The sequence below is a fragment of the Populus nigra genome, chromosome 13, assembly GCF_951802175.1.
Source record: "Populus nigra chromosome 13, ddPopNigr1.1, whole genome shotgun sequence".
Lineage (NCBI taxonomy): Eukaryota > Viridiplantae > Streptophyta > Magnoliopsida > Malpighiales > Salicaceae > Populus > Populus nigra.
Window position 1 is genome coordinate 8781134 of NC_084864.1, and position 23232 is coordinate 8804365.

Below are 23232 nucleotides of genomic sequence, written 5' to 3' on the forward strand. Positions count from 1 at the left end.
TGTTTTTACTTTTTTTTTTTTAATAAAAACTAGATTGGACTAGCTGTTTTTTTACTCTAGTTAAATCAAAATAGGTTAGCATAGTAAAAGGTTAGGAACAATATAGATGCCAACTCATTATTTTTATTTTTAAATGTTGTCTTATTCATGTCTTTCACTATTTGCTTCTAATTTACACTCTTATGTATTGTTTGGTGTTTGTCTTAGTTCTAGGATTTGATATCAATGATTTCAAATTAGGAATTAGATTAATTAAGATACTTCTAATGTGTACATATTCAAGGTGTATCATGATTTGATTAATTAAGATTTCAAATTAGTTTAGAGAATAAATTAGGAATTAGATTTTGGAATAAAGATTGTTTCTCTTATATTTTAATAAAGAAAAAAGTTGATTGATCATGTGTTCAACGCAAGTTATTTGATTCTTTTTTAAAAAAATTATACTGGAGCTCTATTTACCCTGTTAAACATAAGATATTATTAAATAAATTATAACCCATGATATAATAATAAGTTAAACCACTCCTTCGGCCTCAAAAATAGGAGCAAGAGAGGACTCTCTATAATTTAGTATCAAGATTTTATTTATTTATTATTTATTATTTGAAACAAGAAAAAAAATGACTACCAACAAATTTAATTTCATTAGATGTTAAGTAGCCTCGGCGCCCGCGTTTCGCCATATGATCTGATTATTTTATTTTATTTTTTTACATTGCAAAAATTTAATGTTCCGATGTCGAAATGAGATAGAAAAATAATATTAAAAAAAATGGTTATGAAAAACTTGTAACCATAGTAATCAAAGTCAAGCCAACACAAGATACCTCATCAAACTCGCGGTCTAATCCATGAGATTGGAATAAGCAGATAAAAAAATAAAAACAATTATACAACCTTTTTTTAAAAAAAAAACTTATGTCAACTTTTCAAATCCGTGACCTGGGTCATTAGACTCGAATCATCAATTTGAACAAATTATAAAGTTCAATTCTCAATCAATCAACTATTGAAGGATAAAATTAAAAAATAAATTTTAATTATACAAAATAATTAAAAATAGCAATTAAAAAAATAACTATCAAAATTAAAATAAAAAAAATATGATTGAATGGTGAAATTGAAACAAAAAATTAATTTAGTAAAAGAACCAAAAAAATCAAAATAATGAGAGTCACAATTGATATAAAAAAAATATTTTGCATGAAGGGTAAAACTGAAAAGAATAATAATTTTAAAGGCAAAAAAAAATTAGAAATCAAAATAATGAGGATCAAATTAGAAATATAATATCATCAATTTGAATTGAATGATGAAATTAAAAACCAATAAAAATTTTACAAAAAAATCAAAGAAAGAAATTAGAAATTCAAAGAAGAAAAACTCAATTAAAGAATATAATATTTTATAAATTGAAATAAAATGAAGAAATTAAAAATAAATAAAATTTTCATAAAAACTCAAGATCAAAAATTAAAAATTAAAATAATAAAAACTAAAATTAAAATATCAACCAGATAGTTAAGCTTTAATTTTCAGGTTATAAAAAAGTTCACTAGTAATAAATAAAAAAATATTTTTAGATGATAAGAAACGCTGCACGGTACAACCGAAAGGCAAGGGTGGCTCCCCGGCGAATCCTCAAGATGCAATTCGGTCCCGATCCAAATCTAGAACACAAAGACGTTGACTATATGACCAACAAGAATATAACTAACTCAATAATTCCTTGAATACAAATCCTAGTCGTTTGTCCTATTAACGACGCGAGTTCGCCCTTCATTCATTCATGGTGTCAGACTCCTCTGATATGATCTTGGTCAGCAAAAACTGTAAAAGTCAAACTTTTTGTTCTTCCATTTTCGACGGCACTCAAGTAATTTAATTTGTAGTACTATATGTATTTAAAAAACCTCCTCTGATCACCCCTGCCCTTGATACTTGTACAGAAAAGAGGAGGCACCCATTTCGTTTTAATTAATCATTAATTTCTCATCTTGATCATAGAGTACGTTATGGAATTCTTCAACCAAGCCAAAGCAGTGAGACTCAAGAGTTACCACGACAAGTACCTTGTTGCAGATGAGGATGGAGAAACTGTTCGGCAGAGCCGCGACGGATCATCACGAAGAGCCCGTTGGACAGTAGAGTTGATTCAAGGCAATAACCATCATATCCGACTAAAAAGTTGTCGTGGAAAGTATCTTACAGCCTCGGAGGAGCCATTGTTGCTAGGCATGGCAGGGAAGAAAGTGGTACAAGACAATATGCCAGTATCTGTAAAGGATACTGCGATTGATTGGGAACCAAGAACTGAAGGGTTTCTTGTCAAGTTAAAGACAAGTAGAGGCAAGTTCTTGCTTGCTAACGGACGCATGCCACCATGGAGAAACTCGGTCACACACGACACCCCACGTAGGACTGTAACACACGATTGGGTACTTTGGGAAGTGGATGTGATGGACATTCTCGAAACTATATTGCCTGCTTCGCAGCTCTCCGGTGCTTCACCGCTTTCCGATATAGGCTCCCAGTTGGTCGTTAGTTTTTCTAGCAGCAGACTTTGTATTGCAAGAGAGGTATGGATTTTAACTATTCACCTTTTAATTTATCTATTTATGCACTATATTTACACCCATGTGTGTTTGAAATTATATAATCTAGTTATTTGATCTTTAAAATTGAATATTTGTTTCTCTCGGGCTTAGTTCTTGGATATTTAGGAAAAAATAACAAAACATGATTGTGTTAATTAAAACTCAAAAGTCAATGTCTTGACCCACTCAACTGATTCACGTAACCATCTATCTAGATGTGCTAATGGTAAACTTCATACGTGCGTGGCTTCTTCTAACTCTTCGGGCCGCCCTAGATGGGAACTTGCGCCTGGCAGCCGCTTGTCTTGTAAGAAAATATTGATATAGTTTCTAAATTACATTAATTTGATCCCTTGAAAACGAGTTTATATATCACTTCCATTCTATGAAGAATTTCCTAGAATATATTTACTGAGTGTTTATCTATATTTTCTAAAAGACAACTAGAAATTTTCTTTCATTCTTCTTTAAGCTGCGTACTCCAATATTAGCTTCCTAATTAATATATTTAGTGAACCTCCTAGTTTCTTGCTTCACTGATTACTAAATTAAGCTTTCCCAACACCTCGCAATCCTCCCAGAAACCGTTAAGAGTTGAGACATGGATTTAAAACCATTAGCTGCTTTGGGTCAGGCATGTATGAAATTAGAGAGAGATGCATGCGATGTTAATCGATTGTTTTCTTTCTTTTCTCTGTATATATGTGTTAAATTCCTTGTCAAATGCATGCATTTAATTTAGACATCTGATTGGCCTGTTTGATTCCACTATATAATGTGGTGATGTGCATGTTATATTGATCCAGAGTGCTATGTATATTTTTGAAAAGGCAACCTCTGTTCGTCTTCGGAGTCACCATGACAAGTATCTTACAGCAGATGATGATGAAGAAACCGTTAGCCAAGAGCGCAATGGGACAGTGAAGAATGCGAAATGGACTGTGGAGATTGTCGGCCATAGCAATGTTATATGTTTGAAAAGTTGTTTTGGCAGATACTTGACAGCCAGTAACTTGCCGTTCTTTCTAGGAATGACAGGCAAGAAAGTGCTGCAAACTTTGCCTGAACGATTGGATTCTTCTGTGGAATGGGAGCCCATCAGGGAAGGCGTCCAGGTTAGGCTCAGGACGCGTTACGGGCAATATTTACGCGCAAATGGAGGCGTGCCACCTTGGAGAAATCATATAACACATGACATTCCTCATAGAACTTTGACGCAGGATTGGATTCTATGGGATGTGGATGTTGTACAGATAAGAGTCCCAGATCCTGCAACTCCGCCAGTACAGCAACAACAACAACCACCTGGTGAACAAAGTCAAACGGCACCGAATTCCGAGGCTAGTTCACCAACGACGTCCCCCAGATTTTTGTGCATGCAGTCCGATGATTCTTTCGAAGGTTCGTCGGTGAAAAATGAAGGCAGGGCCATACATTACCGTGTGGCCATTAATGTAGAAGGTGATGTTGACGAAAATGAAGAACTTTCCTTCACATTTAAGGGAAGCATGGTGGAGGAATTGAAGAATAAGTTGGAAGAAGAGACAGGGCTCATTGATATCCAAGTTTGCTCCAGGAATCCATTGAATGGGAAGATCTATCCCCTTCGCTTACATCTTCCACCAAACAACACAGAAATGCATGTTGTTGTCGTTCCCTCTCCAGGGAGAGGTTAGTTTTATACATATCCTTAATATTTTGTGCTTCATGTACGTGATCAAATTACAATCTCCAGTGTTCATATTGCGATTACTGTATAAAACACAGATTTTAACTATATTTCCCCAAGACAAGCTTGAATTGATTCCTTAAGATTTTCTGCTGCGTTTCCTCTTGGTTGGTGGATGTAAAGTTTTCGGTTGGAGGCAATTCCAAGAGTTATATCAAATCATATTGGGCGACCATGAAGGTAGCAACCATGCGTCTAATGAGAATATAGCAATTTAATTTACCGTGTTTGGAATTGTAGTCTAAATGTATTTTAAAAAAATTATTATTTGTTTTTTATTGTTTTGTTGTCAAAATAATTTTTTAAAATAAATATTATTTTCAAAAAAAAAATTAATGTTGATGTTTAGTAATTTATCTGTGTATTAATTTGGTATGGAGACTGAAATAAGTCTCAGCCTCTCGGCTAAATTTGATATTGGGCCATTGAAAACTAAGCAGGAAGGATAGAGATGTTCAAGCGTGAAGCTCACTTGCCAATTAAAAGGTGCATGTTCTAAAATAGCTTAGACTAGTTACATGCCACGCGCGATACCGCGGGTTAATTATTTTTTATATTTTAAAAATAATCAAGATCTAAAAGTGTTAGGTTTTTTTGTAAAGTTATACCCAAGAGTCTCAAGTTTGGTTGCAACGCCTGACCCAAGAATAATGTTTATAATATTAATAATAACATTAAACTTGGGTTAACCCTTAGCATAAAAGTGTCTGGACCGCAATACCAGACCCAATAGCATTGGACGTCGGTCTGGTTGCAAGGTCGTGTTATAAAAGTGTGATAATTAAATAGATTGGTTAAAAAAAAACCAACAGAAAGAAAAAAAACTAATGAAGAAAAAGAAAAAAAATATGAATTAACTAGGTTAACCCTTCAAACCTGGTTAACTTGTCATACCTTGAATTCGTATCGTGAAAGTTTGATAATTAAAAAGGAAAAAACAAATTAATGGGTTAACCCAGAATTAACTAGGCTAACTTGTCAAACCAGGTTAGCCTGTCAAATCCAGAATCCGTGTCATGAAAGTTTGATAACTAAATAGAAAAAAATTTAACATTAACAATTTAAATTAAAAAAATTAATTAAAAAGAAAAAAACAAAAGGCATCAGCCTTTTCACTGTGCAGTCCATAGTCAAAGGCATAAAAACAACAAAAAAACAAAAAGAAAAACTAAAGGCATCAGTCGAGAACTACTTAGAAAAAAATTTAATATTAATAAACTAAATTAATTAAATAAAATTAATTAAAAAGAAAAAATATAAGAAAAAAACCTCTAAGAAGAAAAAAATACTAAACAGAAAGAAATTTAACATTAACAAACTAAACTAAATGAAAAAAAATAAAAAATAAAAAAAAAGCAAAAAACAAATTATAGGTTAACTCGTCAAATTAGGTTAACCCGTTAAACCCGGAATTCGTGTCATAAATGTCTGGTAACTAAATAAAAAAGTGAAAATTAACAAACTAAACCAAACAAAAAAAAATAATTAAAAAGAAAAAAATCCGGGTTAACTCGTCAAACCATGTTAACCCGTTAAACCCAGAATCTGTGTCATGAAAGTCTGATAACTAAATAAAAAAAAATTAAACATTAACAAACTAAATTAAACAAAAACAATTTATGAAAATAAAAAAAAACAAAAAAAATTGACAGTTAACCCATAATTAACTGGGTTCACCCATGAAATCAGGTTAACCCGTGAAACTCGAGATATGTGTCATGAAAGTTTGATAACTAAATAAAAAAAAATTAACATTAACAAACTAAACTAAATGAAAAAAATCAATTAAAAAGCAAAAAAAAAAATTCTGAGTTAACTTGTCAAACCAGGTTAACTCGTTAAATCCAAAAAACGTGTCATGAAAGTCTGATAACTAAATAAAAAAATTAATATTAATAAACTAAATTAAATTAAAAAAATTTAAAAGAAAAAAACAAAGAAAGAAGCAAAAAAATAATCCCGAAAGGCATAAAAAAAGCTAAAAAAAATGAGACAACTTAAAAAAAAAAACCTAAAGCATCAGTGTTTTACTGTGGACTGCACTGTGTAGTCCACAGTAAAACACTAATCCCTTTTAGTATATGTTACAATTAATTAAAAAGAAAAAAAAGCAAAAAAAAAATTCAGGTTAATTCGTCAAACCCGGAATCCGTGTCATGAAAATCTGATAACTAAATAAAAAAATTAACATTAACAAAAAAATTAAACAAAAAAAATTCATTAAAAGAAAAAAACACAAAGAAAAAAGCAAAAAAAAACTCATAAAAGCTAGAAAACGAAAAAAAAAAAAAAAAAAAGACAGCTCAGCGTTTCACTGTGGACTTGCACAGTGAAACACTGAACAATTTTAGTTTATTATCAATTAACAAACTAAACTAAACGAAAAAAATTAATTAAAAAGAAAAAAAAATTTCAGATTAACTCGCCAAACCAGGTTAACCCGTTAAACCCGGGATCCGTGTCATGAAAGTTTGATAACTAAATAAAAAAATTAACATTAACAAACTAAATTAAATAAAAAAAATTATTAAAACAAAAAATAAAAAAAAATTGACGACCTGTGAAACCAGGTTAACCCGTGAAACCTGAAATATATGTCATGAAAGTCTAATAACTAAATAGAAAAAAAAATTAACATTAACAAACTAAAGTAAACGAAAAAAATTAATTAAAAAGAAAAAAAAAAGCAAAAAAAATAATTTTTGGGTTAACTCGTCAAACCATGTTAACCTGTTAAACCTAGGATCCGTATCATGAAAGTCTGATAACTGAATAAAAAAATTTAACATTAACAAAAAAAATTATTAAAAGAAAAAAAATAAAACCCTAAAAGTGTAAAAAAAATAAAAAAATAAAAAAAATAAAAAAAACAGCTCATCTTTTACTGTGGACTGTACTGTGCAGTCATGTTAACCTGTTAAACCTGGGATCCGTGTCATGAAAATTTGATAACTGAATAAAAAAATTTAACATTAACAAAAAAAATTATTAGAAAAAGAATAAAACCCTAAAAATATATAAAAAAAGAAAACTCATCTTTTACTGTGGACTGCACTGTGCAATCTACAGTAAAAAAAACTGAGCACTTAGTTATAGCTTAATTTGGATCTTGAGCCCTGGTTTTGAATAATCTATCAAACTATAGAGATAAAATGTTAGCCCACAATACAATTACAACATAGGCCGTAGACCCTTATCCAAGACAAACGTAAGATTCCAAATTATAAAGAAGTAGTATAGAATTCTTTGATAGCTTCTATTGAAATCATGTTTTTTAAACATTTAAGAATTTTTTTTATATTTTTAAATTATTTTAATAGATTAATATTTAAAAAAATATTATTTTAATATATTTTCTAATTAAAAAAAATAAAAAGCAATCATTATTATTCTATTAAACATGTAATTTTGTACTTTGCCTTTGCTACTCTCTATTTGCTTTGTTTATGCTAGCTTCTCTCTTTATTTTTTCTTTTTTTCTTCTAAAGGTGTGTGTTTTATGTTAGTTGAGAGAAAATGAACTAGTTAGATTATAGATTTGTTTCTTATAAGTCACCAGTTTGAATTCCATAAATTTTAGGACTAATAGAGACTTATATGGTTGTTAACTTCAGAATCCATAAATTAGTCCAGGTACGCACAAGCTGGCTTGAATATCTATATTAACAAAAAAAAAAGATGCACCTAGTTCGATTAACTTGGAGTTTCTTATTTAATTTTTTTAATAAAAATAGATTGGACTGTAACCCTAGACAACACGCACCCAAGGCTAAGCTCCACTATGTTGATACTGTACAGTTTAAGTATCTGTTTATTTTTTGTATTTCAAAGGAATTTAAAAAAGAAATTATTTTAAATTAATTTTTTATTATTTTTAGATCATTTGATATGTTAATATTAAAAATAATATTTAAAAAATAAAAATATTATTTTGATATATTTTCTAAGTAAAAAGTACTTTAAAAATTATTTGTTACTGCATTTTCAAATACTCATAAACAATGGCTTTTTTAATTTTTCTTTTCATTTTTTGTGTGTTTCGTAAAAAAATTGGATGATGTAAAATAAATTGGCATTGCTAGCCAGTAATTGTACCGTGTGGTCGAAAATGTTGCTTGCTTTACTTGGTTTCGTCAATCCCATGCAATATTTCACTTGTTGTAAGAAGTTTGTGCTTAAGAATTCTCCGCATATATATATATATATTAGATTAGGGTTTACTTGTGAAAAAAAATTCAGTTTTCTAACATAAAAAATTTAATAACTAAAAATTATATATATATATATATATATAAAAGAACACATGTTTTTTAATTCTCTTACTTAGAATATTGGAAAAACACTAAAATGAATATTTTTCAAATTCTTTATTTGATTCATCTAATATTTTATCACAATTTCTTTCAATATTTTCAAATAAGATGTATCAATGCACAATTAAGAAAATAAAATAATAAAAGACAGATAACAATGTTGTTTGGCAACTATTCTTAATATTTTTCTTCGGTCCTGAAAAAAACTGCTCAAAAGCTTAGAGTAATTTCATGTCTCCCTCGAGAGGAAGAAAAAAACATGCATCTTCCCCACCTCCTATACTATTAAGAATAGTGCACTGAAACCATCTAGGTGGTGGCCCAGTGATAAGAGCTTGGGATTAAGGGGTTTGCTCCCTTTTAGGTCTCAGGTTCGAACCCTGTGGTTGCTCATATGATGGTCACTGGAGGCTTACATGGTCGTTAACTTCAGGGCCCGTGGGATTAGTCGAGGTGCGCGTAAGCTGGCCCGGACACCCACGATAATCCAAAAAAAAAAAAAGAATAGTGCACCGAGCCTTCTGGCCCAGCGGCAGAGGCAAGGTTTTCTTGCTTTTGTCACCTGGGTTCGAAACTCAGCGTGCATGTCTGTCATCCCCGCTGTATCTTACATGTCTACTGGGCTTGCAGGGTGTTCAGTGGGTCTGAGAATTAGTTGTGGTGCGTGTAATCTGGCCCGGACACCGCGGGTTACCAAAAAAAAAAGAATAGTGACCCGTTTAACCATCTAGGAGGTGGTCCAGTGGTAAGAGCTTGGGACTAAGAGGCTTGCTCCCTCTGTGGTCTCAGGTTCGAGTCCTGTGGTTGCTCATATGATGGCCACTGGAGGCTTACATGGTCGTTAACTTCAAGGCCCATGAGATTAGTCGAGGTGCGCGCAAGCTGGCCCGAACACCCACGTTAATCAAAAAACAAAAAGAAGAATAGTGACCCGTTAACCATCTAAGTGGTGATCTAGTGATAAAAGTTTGGGATCAAGAGGTTTGCTCCCTTTATGGTCTCAGGTTCGAACCCTATGATTGCTCATATGATGGCCACTGGAGGCTTACATGGTTGTTTACTTCAAGGTCCGTAGGATTAGTCGAAGTACGCGCAAGCTGACCTGAACACCTACATTAAACTAAAAAAAAAAAATTGTGACCCGTTCAATCCAAAAAGAGAGCGGAAAACAGAGAGGAGAAAAGAGGGAGAGAGGAAAGAACCGAAGGAAAGAAAAAAAACGCTGCACCAGCTTAACCACTCACAAAATTCAACCCGAAACACCGCTTTCCAGCCATATACCACCTCTATAACACCTTACACTACCCCCACTTTTCATTCCAGCCGAAAACAGCCACCAAAGACCACCACAAAAGCCATCACTGCCACTGTTTTCTCCCCCCGCCGCAGCTTCTTCATCTCCAGTAACCTCACTCGTGGCTCACCCTCAACAGCTCTCTATTTCTCAAAGCAAGGAAGTTTTTCTTACTGGTTTTGAAGAGCAGCAGCGGCCCTTCAACCTCTCAGCCACCATACTAACAGCTAGCACCAACAGCCTTCAGTTTTATATTTTCAACCGAGAGCATTCTAGGAGGATTTTCCAATAGCCTTTAACGTCTTCCTCAGCAGAAGCCTCCTCATCAATGCAGCCGTGAGCCTCCAGGTACGCTTCCAGCAGTGGCATCTTGTGGAATCAGCTCTGCTTTAGCACTGTGAGCAGCAAGTCTTCAGCTCAGCACCGTGCTCGAGCAGCAGTCCAGCGGCAGCTGCACTTCCTCTCCTCTGCACCAGCACCGTGAGCACAACCTGTCAACGGTGACATATCTATCAACAGCAGTGTATTTTCTTCCAGTAGCAGTGGTCCAGCAACAACAGCTAGTGTCCTCCTCCTCTGCACCAGCATCATGAGGCGGGAGAGCACAATATCACAGTGGCAGCTATCATCACTTCAAATTTTGTGAGGAAAATTTTTAGAAAACTTATGGGTTCCGTTTTTACATGATTTTCTGTCTATCTGCCATGTTTTTGGTTTGCTAAAGAAAAGAAGAAGAAAAATCTTTCCCCCTTTGTGTTTTTGATTGAATAAAAAAAAAGGAAAGAAACCTTGCTTTGTTTTGATTTTTACGCAGTGTTGGATTTCGGTGTAAGATTTCTACGTGAGCTATGGTTGTTGTTCTTTTTTTTTTTTTTTTCCATGCATGGATTCTGGGCACAAGTCACTGCAAGTATATTATATCTACTGCTTTGATCTTTCAAAAGCCAAAAGAGAGTATTAATTGTTGTTTGGGGGTCAAGGCTTGGCTTGGGTCATTTTCTTTTCCTGGGTTAAGTTTTTATTTTAAAGATAGATGGCCCATGCGTTTTTTTTTGCAAGAGGCTGCCATCAATTTTGGGTCGCGTTTGGGCTGAGCCCTTTTATTTCTTAAGGCAGCGTTTTGTTGTGTATGATTTTACAAAGATAAAATTGTATTTTTGAGTTTCCAAGAGCTTGTTTAACAAACATGTCCTAACAGATTTTTTATAGTTTTATTTTACTGATTTTTTTTTGTTTTGTCAAATAAGCTTTAAATTTTTTTAAAAAATCTAAAAAAATTCAAGATCATTTTAAAAAAAATTATGGGTCCATCATGTGTTTTTTTCAATAATTTCACTTAATATCGAGTTGTAAACTTACACTGTAAGATATGAATTTATTATTAAAAAATACATGTTTTTCTTTGAAATTTCAAAAAATTCAAAAAAGAATCAAAACAAGTTCCTCAATTTAAAAATATAAAAAATATATTTTTATTTTAATGCACACGGCCAAATTCTAAAAGTTTTCAATGCAAAATTTATAAAAAAATTACATTTTTATCATGTTTTAAAAAATAAAAAAATAGATATCATAACTAGTTTATGATTATCCATTAGGATTTGACTAAAATTTTAGAAATATCACGAAAAATAATTTGTTTAATATTCGTGATATGAATTTTACAGCATAATACATACTCTTAGTATTAAATATTAGAAATTAGCTGTAGATTTTATTATTTAAAATTACATTGTAAAGTATATCATCAGATATTAAAAATACAGAATAGAAAATAAATGTGATGTTAAAACTTGAATCCTAGAACGATTAGAATTTAACCTGATAATACAAACACTTCCTTGCGATGGAAGATCTGCCTTGAATCTTGGATATGACTAATAAATAGAAATATGAATTAGAAAAACAATCAATCAATAATGTAGCTTACCATGAGTAAGGTATATTGATGGTGATGTGTTTTTCTATTGTATAACTAGTTCGCTTACACAGACTTTCACATATCATTAGGTGTTTTTATAACTGTGATATTAGATTAAAACTCCAGAAAAAAAACTTGTCACTCAATGTCATCCATGCCACAATTGAGTCATCCATGCCACAATAATAACAATGACTCAAAAATTATAGATTGGGTTTACTTGTGAAAAAAAATTCAATTCTCTAAAATAAAAAAAATAAAAAAACAGAGAACATGTTTGCTAACTAGAAATGAATTCTTTATATGTGTGTATATATAAATATATAAAAACACATGTTTTTTAATTATCTTATTTAAATAATTGGAAAAACACTAAAATGAATAATTTTCAAATTCTTCAATAAGGTTCTTATTTGATTCATATAATATTTTATTATAATTTATTTTAATATTTTCAATTTAAGCCAAACAAGATTTGTATTTTATATCTTATATTTTGATTTTTTTTAATTAAATTTCACATTTCTTCATAAATATTAGGTAAGTGTTCTATTTTTATAGTTTTGGTTTCTTATTACATGTTATCATCATGTCGAGTTAAATTACAAAACTAAATGTAATTAAATAGTTAATTTAATTGTGGATTTTTAGATTTATATAACAACAAATACGACAATTCATAGTTGAATCTAAGATTGTTAAAATCGCGAGTTGACTCTTAAAATTTTACGATTTTACGAGTCAACATGTATATAACGTGTCAAATTGGGTTAAAACTTGAAATCGGTCAAACTCATAAAATCGGTCCTGATTTTACGAGTTTGATCGATTTTGATCGATTTCGAGTTTTAACCCGTAAAAGTTAAAACAATTTATTGTTTTCTTGTCTAAGTTCCCTGACACTCCACTACATAGTCTCCACTTTTTAGTCTCCTCTTTTTTTGTTGCTCAAATCTTAAATTTTTAATCTTAGTAGAGTAACACTATCATTAGATGATCTTGGCCTTGAATCTCATGATATATACAATATAATATAATATAATAATATAGTCATAGAACAACACAACAGAAATAGCATTCCGTATATTTACGTGAAAATGATTTTTTAGATATAGATAATGGTATTACGAAAAACTTGTAATTTGTGGTTTTTTCTATTTGAGTATCAACTTCATTGTTTATTTTTTTTTAATTTAAGCACCTCAAGTAACTTTTGTTAGCTTTGTTGTTGGAATGCTAACTTGACAATTAACTCCATGTCACGTGAGCCTACGTTGATTTTTTATTTTATTTTTAGGGGATAATAATATATAAAGTACTTGTATTTTATGATTTTTTTTATTTAAATACTTGTACTAATTTTATTTTATTTAAGTACTTGTACTAATTTTACTTGCACTTTTAATCAACCACGTGTTTATGAATTTATATTATAAAATAATTGATAGTCTATTTGATAGTGTGATTGCGGCTGCTTTTCAAAGTGTTTTGCATGTGAAAATATATCAAAATAATATTTTTTTTTATTTTTAAAAAATTATTTTTGAGATCAACGCATCAAAATAATCCAAAATTTAAAAAAAAATCAGATTTTAACAAAAAAAATAAATTTTTTAGAAAATTCCCAAACAATTTCTAAATGAGTTATCTCAAATACAAGTAGACTACTCCACTCATATATCTGAAATAACCATTATTTTGCTAATATTTAAAATAATAACTATTATTTTTATTTTTTAAAAATTATTTTTGAGATCAACGCATTAAAATGATCCAAAACATAAAAAAAATCAGATTTTAATAAAAAAATAAATTAAAAAATTCCCAAACAATTTCTAAATAAGTTATCTCAACTACAAGTCAAAAAAAAAAATATAATCAACAAAACTAAATAAATAGGCGAGTTTATAAAAATCAGTACATGTCTCCATCTGTCCTTATATAAAAGGAATAGTTTCTAATATATCCTATGTTTTTAATTGTGTCTATTATATTATTGTGTAGTATTTAATTCTTCAATACCGTTCAAGTTTTTCCATTTAAATTAAAAGCATTATATTTTTCATTCTAAAAACTTCCTTGGTTTCTATAATATAAGGATATGATACAAATTTTGTTCAAATTTTATAAAAAAAAACCAAAGAAAAATTAAAATTACACAACCATTAAAATCTTAGAGATTTTTTTTGTTTTTTTAAATCAAAATTATATTATTGTATAGGTCAAGAGAATTTTCATAATAGAAAAAACATAATTATTTAATCTGGATGAAAAAAATAGACACATTTAGAAATAATATCATTGTAAAACCGGCCAAGTGGATTGACTTGGACTCGGGCTATTTGGAGCTTTGACTAGGTTTTTTTTTAATCTGATTTATAATTAGAATGTGGTTTGAAAAAAGTAAGTTTTTAAAAAGTATGGTTAGCTATAGTTAGCTAGATTTAGTTACATGTTTGGTAAAAATTATAATTGAAATTTATGTATAGCAAAAAATATGTATAAAATGTTTGGTTGTTGTGTTTGGGAATATGGTTGCGGTTGTTTTTCAAAGTGTTTTTTTATTTAGAAATGCATTAAAATAATGTTTTTTTTATTTTAATTTTTTTGTGATATCAACGCATCAAAATAATCAGAAAACACCAAAAAAATATTAATTTGAAGTAAAGAAAAAAATAAAAAAAAATTTATATTTTTTCAAAAATGCTTTTGAAATGAAAAAACAATCATGGTTTTACGAAACTCAGTTAATAAAACAAGTAAAAATTGTGTTTCAAACTCAATTTTAGTGAGTTCTGCAGCATAAAACATAGTTTGGTGTGTTACCAAACATCTTACTATGTTTGTTTCATCACAAACATAAAAACCAATATAAAAACAAACGCAATCTTATTCTTTGGCCATGTTTGTTTCCCGGAAAGTGGTTTTCAGAAAATCACTTTCCAAACTTTCCTGTGTTTGTTTTCTATTATGAAAGTTGGTCAATGGAAAATATTTTCTAGTTAAAGAAAAATTTGACCTGGTTTTCAGGAAAGTGTTTTCCTGGAAATTTGGGTAGAAAACACTTTCCGGAAAATTATGAAAAATTTAGAAATATCATATTATTTGCTAATTATATCAAATTTAATCCTCATTCTTTTGTTACTTATTTTATTTGAAATGATTTATGAAATGTTAATTATTATTATTTTAATTTCTTCATCTTTTTTTTTAGATTTGATCTCTATTATTTTGATTATTATTTATTTTATTTGAGATAATTTATGAAATTATATATTTTTTTTCAATTTCATTCTTATTCAAACTTTTAATTTGTAAGATTTGTTTTTCATTATTCTAATAAACTTGAGAAAAATAAAACATTAATAAGTTATTTACCAGCTCATTTTCCATGACATAACCAAATACTAGAAAATATTTTTCAACTTATTTTTTATCATACTACCAAATATCATAATATAATTAATTTTTTCAAAATTTATTTTTTTCAAATTTATTTTTTTTAAAAATACTTTCCAGCAGGATTAAACTTTAATGACCTCGGCGGTCATCCCGGAACTTGAGACCTAACTTATTAATTTTTTCTTAAATGAATAAAACGGCGTAGTTTTGTGGCAGAGATACAAAATTGTTTGAGCTCACTATCAACAATAGCCTCTTGAGCTTCAGACACAGTACCAATCCCTATTTCCCCTTCTTCCCCACTTCCTCTTCACCTTCTCCCCCTGTTTGTTCTTCCATCCCACCTCCTTTGTTCTGTGATAAAAAAACGCGTAACTCAGCGAGCCCGATACTCCCACTCGAGTCGTCGACACTGCTTGCAGGTAAATAGCGATCCTTTGCTCTGTGATCATTTATTTTGCGTGGCTTGAACTTTCATGTTGAGATTGTGCATGTAAAATAGAGTCTGCTTAGCATAAATTAAAAAGAATCAATAGTTCTTAGTTATTAACTCAATGAGGTTAGGTACTTCAAAAGGAACCTTTTTCTTGCTTGTGTTTTTGGTGGTTAAAGCAAAACCGAAAAAAGTTTCGCAACTGATACTTTAATTTCTTTAAAGATAGGGTTCTTTAGTAATACTTTAATTTTTAGTTAGAAACGGAAAAATTAAGTTTTTTTTGTTCAAATACAATATTTCTCAATTTGAAAAACTGAGAGAATGTTTTTGTCTTGTTGGATGAGGAGGGTATGGGTAGATAAATGATTTTGGCTGCTCAAGCATGCCAGCGTGACGGTGGAGCTATAATGGGTTTGAAAGACACAAAGGAGAGGAGTCCAAGGTCATAAACGTAGGATTTTGGAGCATTCTTGTCGTCTAACAATACTAATATAGGTATATGTATACGTATGTTATCTCTCTTTGCCTGCTGCTGCTCCTTCTCTTTGTTTAGTTAGGAGAAATTAAGGATTGATCTTCTTTTTCTGAATCTTACAAACAAGTATAATGCACAAAGCATTTACAGGCGTATTAACTGAATCACTAATTAGTACAGAATTGTCTTTATATAAATATAGTAACCAAACAGAACGATGTGTTTTATGTTAACTTTAGTTGAGGGATATGGTGAATTAGATTTTGCATGACTGCATATGGCCTGGCACCAACATGACCAGAAAGGGTCACCGAAACTGTACATGAGAAGAGTGGGTTCAATGTAGTAGGTCAAGTATCAATGGGAAGAACAGATATTAAGTGGAGTTGGTGCGGCCATATACTATTAATGTAGATTTAATTGGTAGAAACTTGGAAAGAATGGGCATGGGTTGCTTTCAAGGCCCGAGTTAGTTTTTGAAGCCATCTTGTCTGTTTGAGTCAACTATGTCTTTATCTCTGGTGACAAATGCAAAACAGCTTACCTCAGAAAGCACACAAGTCATCAAAACCCTAACAAGACAATCTTCTGTTTTGTTTGTCGAGTCAGTGAAAAATCAATGGTTCTAATCTAGCACCTGAATAGACAATATCAAATTAGCAAAAGGGAAATGCGTTGTCAATCTTGAGATTTATTTGTCCTGTTTATGTCCATCAAAGTGCCAATATAAATGGAAGAGCATTTGAGAAAGCATTCAGACAACACAAATTTGGTTCACCTTGGAATCATAGCTGCCGAATTCACCTTGCATTACTTGAAAAGTGGATTGAAGAATACAAATGTGAGTTTTGAGTCATGTGACTACTTAGGACTGGAACATATGCCATGCTAACCATGATTTGTGTATTTTAATTTGATCCATTAATTAAATCTTCAAGTAAAAGCAAAGAAAACCCCTTGAAACAATGTCTCTGATGTAGCAGAACTCCCATTTCCACCTTATAATTTTAAAAAGTTCGAGCTTGAAGCATAATTGCTATAAACATTTAAGCTTTATGTCAACTTTTGTAAATTGTATTCTTTTATTTTATATAATCATTACAAATCAGAAGCTGAGTGGGTTTAGCTGTATAGGAGTTTTTCTACAGAGACATAAATACAGTTTGGTTTTCGGGCAGCTGAAGAACACAAGAATGGCATCAACAGGGCAATCACAGTCACTAAAAAGAAGGGATGCACCGGTAACAAGAGAAGGAGGGGATCAGCTAACTCTAACCCCTTTAGGTGCTGGAAATGAAGTGGGTCGATCCTGTGTTTACATGTCATTTAAAGGCAAGACAGTATTGGTATTGCTTCCCTCCCTCCTTCCCTCTATGCATTTTGTTGTTTTTCAATTATGCCATTTTATAATAATTTACTATTGGTAATTCTTGATTATGCTGGATCAAATTCAATGAATGTATTTTGTTTATTAATTTATGTTTTTGTTGTCGAATTATGCCAATGTTAGTTTGATTGTGGAATTCATCCGGCTTATTCGGGTATGGCTGCTTTACCTTACTTCGATGAGATTGACCCTTCCACTATTGATGTACTTCTCGTTACACAGTATGTATTTCTTCACCTTCTCTTGCTAATTCTCCTTGCTTGGCTATTGTGTATGTGTATGTTGATTTTCCATTCCATGAGGTAATATTTTGTTTCTCACTATTAGTTTCATAAATGCGAGCTTTTTCTCTCACTGAATGCTCCTTTGATTTGACCTTGCTTGCTTTCTTGTTTGTTCATTTTCTTGTCAAAAGAGATATCTCCTATGATGATGTAGTAAGATTGCATGAAACTTCAGCTGCAAGAGATCAACTTGTCCAAGGAAGAATATGAAATTGCTTCAGAATTAGAGAACACTCAGCTCAGAAGTCAGATATACAATTATTGAGAAAGTTAGTGTTAGGGTATTTTGGTCTCATATTTGGGAAGATTTTATTGTGTGACAATACAAGTTGGGAAGGAGTTTTAATATTTTGAGAAAAACCACATGATGCAGTTCCTTAGGTGCTTGAACTTGCATTATTAGGGTCATTTGATAGGCAGTGGCTAGGTTCTATTCTTAGTTCCCTCATCAGTAGAAGTTAGCAAGACTGTTATATTGCAGCACTTGACAATAATATAAACTGAAACAGTGAAACTTAAACTTGATGCTTTGTCAACGAGAGGGCAGGCTGAACTTTCTTACCTCTATAAAAAGTTATCAGTAGTATTCTTGATGTGTGCTGGGAACTTTTTTACTCTTAACTGGATCTATGCAGCTTTAGAGAACTATAGATGTAATGAGATGCAATGAGATGTCTGATAAAGTGTTGATGGAATTTGAAGTGTCATAGACTTGTAATATCTATATTTTAATTATTCACATGTTCCTTGTTGCAAGAAGACTAGTGATCTTCTAAGAAATAGGTTTGTGCTCGTGAGGTTTATTTGCTTATGATGGGAACCACAATAGAACAGTGCTGAGAGTGCATGTGATTGGGGAGTTAAAGCAATCCATTTTCCAGGTGAAATCATTTAGGAAAATCTTGATTATCTATACTATGTTATAATATTTTTTTTAATGTGATTAAATATCATACTGTTCAACAAGAAAGGAAAACAATAAAAGAATATTGATTATTTCTACTAATTAATTATATTGAATATTAGTGTGATTGCATATCATGCAATTATTCAAAAAATGAAAATATTGAAAATCATTTGATCACATTGGTTGGGTAATAAATATGCTCCATTTGCTGAAATTTCATTTAAGGTGTCAGGAAACTCTACTTAGTTTGTATTGTTTTTTTTTTTCCTTTCTAATTGTTCATAATGATTGAGAATTCTTTCTGATACATTCATGAAGTCATAAGGGTGTCTTGGATTTTTTTTAAACAAATAAAAGCAATACCTTGTTTTCTATATTTGTTCAATTTAGTTTTTGTTATCTGTCATTACTTTTTCAACCAAAATTTTTAGGCCTCTCTAGTATTTTCTCATCATTCATTGGGAGTGATGTTTTCTGCTTGCAGCTTTCACTTGGATCATGCTGCATCCCTGCCTTATTTTCTTGAGAAGGTTTGTTTTTTCTACTGATTTCTACAAAGTTATTGTGCGTATCTTTCACTAGGATCAATCTAACATGTTCACTCTTTATCAGACCACATTCAGAGGTCGAGTTTTCATGACTCATGCGACAAAGGCTATCTACAAGTTGCTTTTGACTGATTATGTAAAAGTGAGCAAAGTTTCAGTGGAAGATATGTTGTTTGATGAGAAAGACATAAACCGCTCAATGGATAAAATCGAGGTTTGTGTTTATGAATTTTTGCATTCTTTTGTTTACATCTATCCACAACCTTTTTGTTCTTCCAGAAACTTTATCTACTTCGTTTACCTTCCATCTAAGCAATAGCTTGGAAATATTTTTATTTATTATATTTAGCTTGGCATGATGTTGTGGTCCTAAAGTGAGGGGATCAGGAATTCAGCTTATTGGTTATTCTTCTTTATCACCTCCTATCCATGTTGAATTAATTGCTCTAGATGAAAGGTCTGCGTCTTCTGGAATTTAAAGTGTTTCAATCTTGCATTTGGTGTTGTGAATTTTGCTTTCTATGGATTTCTTAGCTTTCAGTCTGTTTGAGTTTGCCATTGTAGTTGTTGGCTTCTCATTTGAGGCTTGTATGTTTCGCATGTAAACTGAGGACCAATTTATGTGCATCTGATAATTAAGTTATGCCTTTCTTTTTCCAGAACTGATCAATCTAAGTTCATTCCACACTTAAGTTGCATTTGGAATACTCTATTGCCTGATAAAATCAAAGAGCATATTCAAGTAGTTGAGCTTGACAGCCATGCATCCTTGTTGAACTATGACAGTTTGGGTCATATTATAGTGAGTGCCATTTAACTCTCTCTCTTCCTGCACATGTAAGATCTACTTGATTAGTAATAAGATAACAGTAATTCAAAAGAAGAAGAAGAAGAAGAAGAAGAAGAATCTATATATTTTATTCCCTTGTTTCTTTGAAGAAAGGGTGCTTCTTCCAAAATGGGAGTTGCATATCTTTTTCTCAATACAGCATCTCTTTTTGGTAAGCATTATGCTTGGCATTTTAAGTTGATAAATCTGTCCGTGACCGATCCATGTTAGGTAATGTTTGGGCTGATTAAAAGGTGTTTTTGCAATTATGAAATAAGAAAAATAAGTAGGTATTTAATTTTTGGTAGCATTCTGAAAATACAATCCTATGGAGCCAATTCAAAGTGAGGATTTCTTTTGATTTTTTTTTCATCCTTCCTTGTAGCAAAATCACGATCCTAATCCCTGACCTGACACTTTTGTCAAGGTTGGGTGCATGTGTTTGCATTTTTGTCATTCTGTGTAAGCAGATCTGCTGGTGTTTGCTAGGTCTTATTTTCCTTATTACGGGGTTATTTGTAATGTTCCTTTGTCATCCTCTGTTTAACTTAAGATACCTTCATTTCATTGATGATTTTTGTAATTGCAGGTTATTGACTTCCATCAGACTCTGGATGTTAATGGCATTAAATTTTGGTGCTACACTGCTGGCCATGTCCTTGGTGCTGCCATGTTCATGGTAGATATCGCTGGTGTTCGAGTGCTGTATACTGGAGACTATTCACGTGAAGAAGATCGGCATCTTCGTGCTGCTGAGATGCCACAATTCTCTCCAGACATATGCATAATTGAATCTACCTATGGTGTACAACTCCATCAACCTCGACACCTTCGGGAGAAGCGCTTCACTGATGTTATCCACTCCACCATCTCTCTAGGTGGTCGTGTTCTAATTCCAGCATTTGCCCTTGGCCGAGCTCAAGAACTCCTTTTGATCCTTGATGAGTATTGGGCAAACCATCCTGAGCTTCATAACATTCCCATATATTATGCTTCTCCCCTTGCGAAAAAGTGTATGACTGTTTACCAGACATACATCCTTTCTATGAATGAAAGGATCCGCAATCAGTTTGCGAATTCAAACCCCTTCAAATTCAAGCATATATCACCGTTAAATAGCATTGAAGATTTTACTGATGTAGGGCCATCTGTGGTTATGGCAAGTCCTGGAGGACTGCAGAGCGGGTTGTCAAGGCAGTTGTTTGATATGTGGTGTTCTGATAAGAAAAATGCTTGTGTTTTACCTGGATATGTTGTTGAAGGGACCCTAGCTAAGACAATCATTAATGAACCAAAGGAGGTACAGCTCATGAATGGACTAACTGCACCACTCAACATGCAGGTCCATTACATCTCCTTCTCTGCCCATGCAGATTATGCTCAGACAAGTACATTTTTGAAAGAGCTCATGCCTCCTAACATTATTCTTGTTCATGGAGAAGCCAATGAAATGGGAAGGCTCAAACAGAAACTTATCACAGAGTTTGCTGATGGCAATACCAAGATAATCACCCCAAAGAATTGCCAGTCTGTTGAGATGTATTTCAACTCTGAAAAAATGGCAAAAACAATTGGAAAGCTAGCTGAAAGGACCCCGGATGTTGGTGAAACTGTCAGTGGTATACTGGTGAAGAAGGGCTTCACTTATCAAATCATGGCACCTGGAGATCTCCATGTCTTCTCACAACTATCAACTGGAACTATTACTCAGAGGATTACCATTCCTTTTTCTGGTGCATTTGGTGTGATAAAGCACAGGCTTGAGCAGATTTATGAGAGTGTGGAGTCTGGAACTGACGAGGAGTCTGGGTATCCAACATTGCAAGTGCATGAGCTGGTAACAGTGAAACAAGAGTCTGATAGACATATTTCACTTCATTGGACTGCTGACCCCATAAGTGATATGGTGTCTGATTCAATTGTAGCTTTGGTTTTGAACATCAGCCGGGAGGTTCCTAAGGTAATTGTCGAGTCAGAGGACATAAAATCTGAGGAAGAAAATGAGAAAAAAGCAGATAAAGTGATTTATGCCCTCCTTGTTTCACTTTTTGGTGATGTGAAACTTGGAGAGAACGGGAAGCTGGTCATACGTGTCGATGGGAATGTGGCAGAGCTTGACAAACAGAGTGGGGATGTTGAGGGTGAGAATGAAGGTCTCAAGGAACGAGTTAGGACAGCATTTAGGCGAATTCAAAGTGCTGTGAGGCCAATCCCGCGCCCGCTCCCTTCATCTTAGCTTTTCTCTTTCCTTTTCCTTCTTGTTTCAACGTGTTTCTGACCTTCGAGAATAGATTTTGTTTCTATTGAGCACTAATTTCTAATTTATCCTCTGTTTCCGTAGTAATTTTATGTTTGAATGCACTAATTTCTATTGTGCCTTAATGATTTTTCTCATTGCTGTAGTTTGGACTTATCCTACCAAGGGATAGTTCGATTTCAAATTAGTGCCTTAAAAAATCAGTCTCTAAAAATATAATTGAATATTGGCTGCATGCGAGTTGTAAATAGTCAGATTTCTAACCATTTTTTCCATGCGAGAATTGCTGTCGTGACTTGATTTTATTCTTGAAATGCAGGACTAATTGCTAGTTCAGTCAGATTATAAATCCGCGCTTCAAAAAAATGAGTGTCAGATTTGTAACCATTGTTTCCATGCGAGTGTTGCTTTCATAACTTGATTTTATTCTTGAAGTTCAATTGACGGTTTAAATTATGGGATTGATTGCTAACATCTCTGGTAATAGGAATCTGTGATTGGATTATTTTACCAGCTTAGCTGAGAGAGAAAGGGGGGGGGGGGGGGGGGGGAGAGAGAGAAAGCAATGCCATAGACAAAGAATCAGAGTCGGGGAAGATACACGCGTCATCTAGTCAGGTAGGCACCGATTAGAGGAGTCCATCACTGCCATGGAAGCTACTATACGGTCATGTATCTTGGCTGCGCATGCTGTAAAAAATTTTCTGGAGCCCCATACACTTCCAGTTTAATACTTTAAATAATATTATATAATTAGTAGTTTAATAATTTAAATAATATTATAATTAGTAAAAGTTTAACAACCCCTTTTTCAATTCAATAATTACCAAAAAAACCAAAAGAAAATACC

The 23232-nt window shown here is 32.2% G+C and overlaps 2 protein-coding genes across 8 annotated transcripts; both read left to right on the top strand.

Annotated features, from left to right (window-relative positions):
- Window positions 1-1949: 1949 nt before the first annotated feature.
- On the top strand, window positions 1950-4412 carry LOC133670411 (uncharacterized). The gene is made up of 2 exons (XM_062090896.1): window positions 1950-2582; window positions 3407-4412. The coding sequence occupies exons 1-2, from the start codon at window positions 2019-2021 to the stop codon at window positions 4274-4276; spliced, it is 1434 nt and encodes a 477-aa protein (XP_061946880.1). The 5' UTR covers window positions 1950-2018; the 3' UTR covers window positions 4277-4412.
- An 11073-nt stretch (window positions 4413-15485) lies between these two features.
- On the top strand, window positions 15486-22469 carry LOC133671251 (cleavage and polyadenylation specificity factor subunit 3-I). 7 transcript variants are annotated; one of them, XM_062091959.1, is made up of 7 exons: window positions 15486-15681; window positions 16043-16190; window positions 17305-17516; window positions 17681-17778; window positions 19233-19278; window positions 19361-19510; window positions 20715-22469. In XM_062091959.1, the coding sequence occupies exons 3-7, from the start codon at window positions 17364-17366 to the stop codon at window positions 22359-22361; spliced, it is 2094 nt and encodes a 697-aa protein (XP_061947943.1). In that variant the 5' UTR covers window positions 15486-15681; window positions 16043-16190; window positions 17305-17363; the 3' UTR covers window positions 22362-22469. The 7 variants fall into 7 exon arrangements, with proteins under 7 accessions (XP_061947943.1, XP_061947945.1, XP_061947942.1 ...); XM_062091961.1 differs by having other exon boundaries at window positions 17349-17516; XM_062091958.1 differs by lacking the exon at window positions 16043-16190.
- Window positions 22470-23232: the final 763 nt, after the last annotated feature.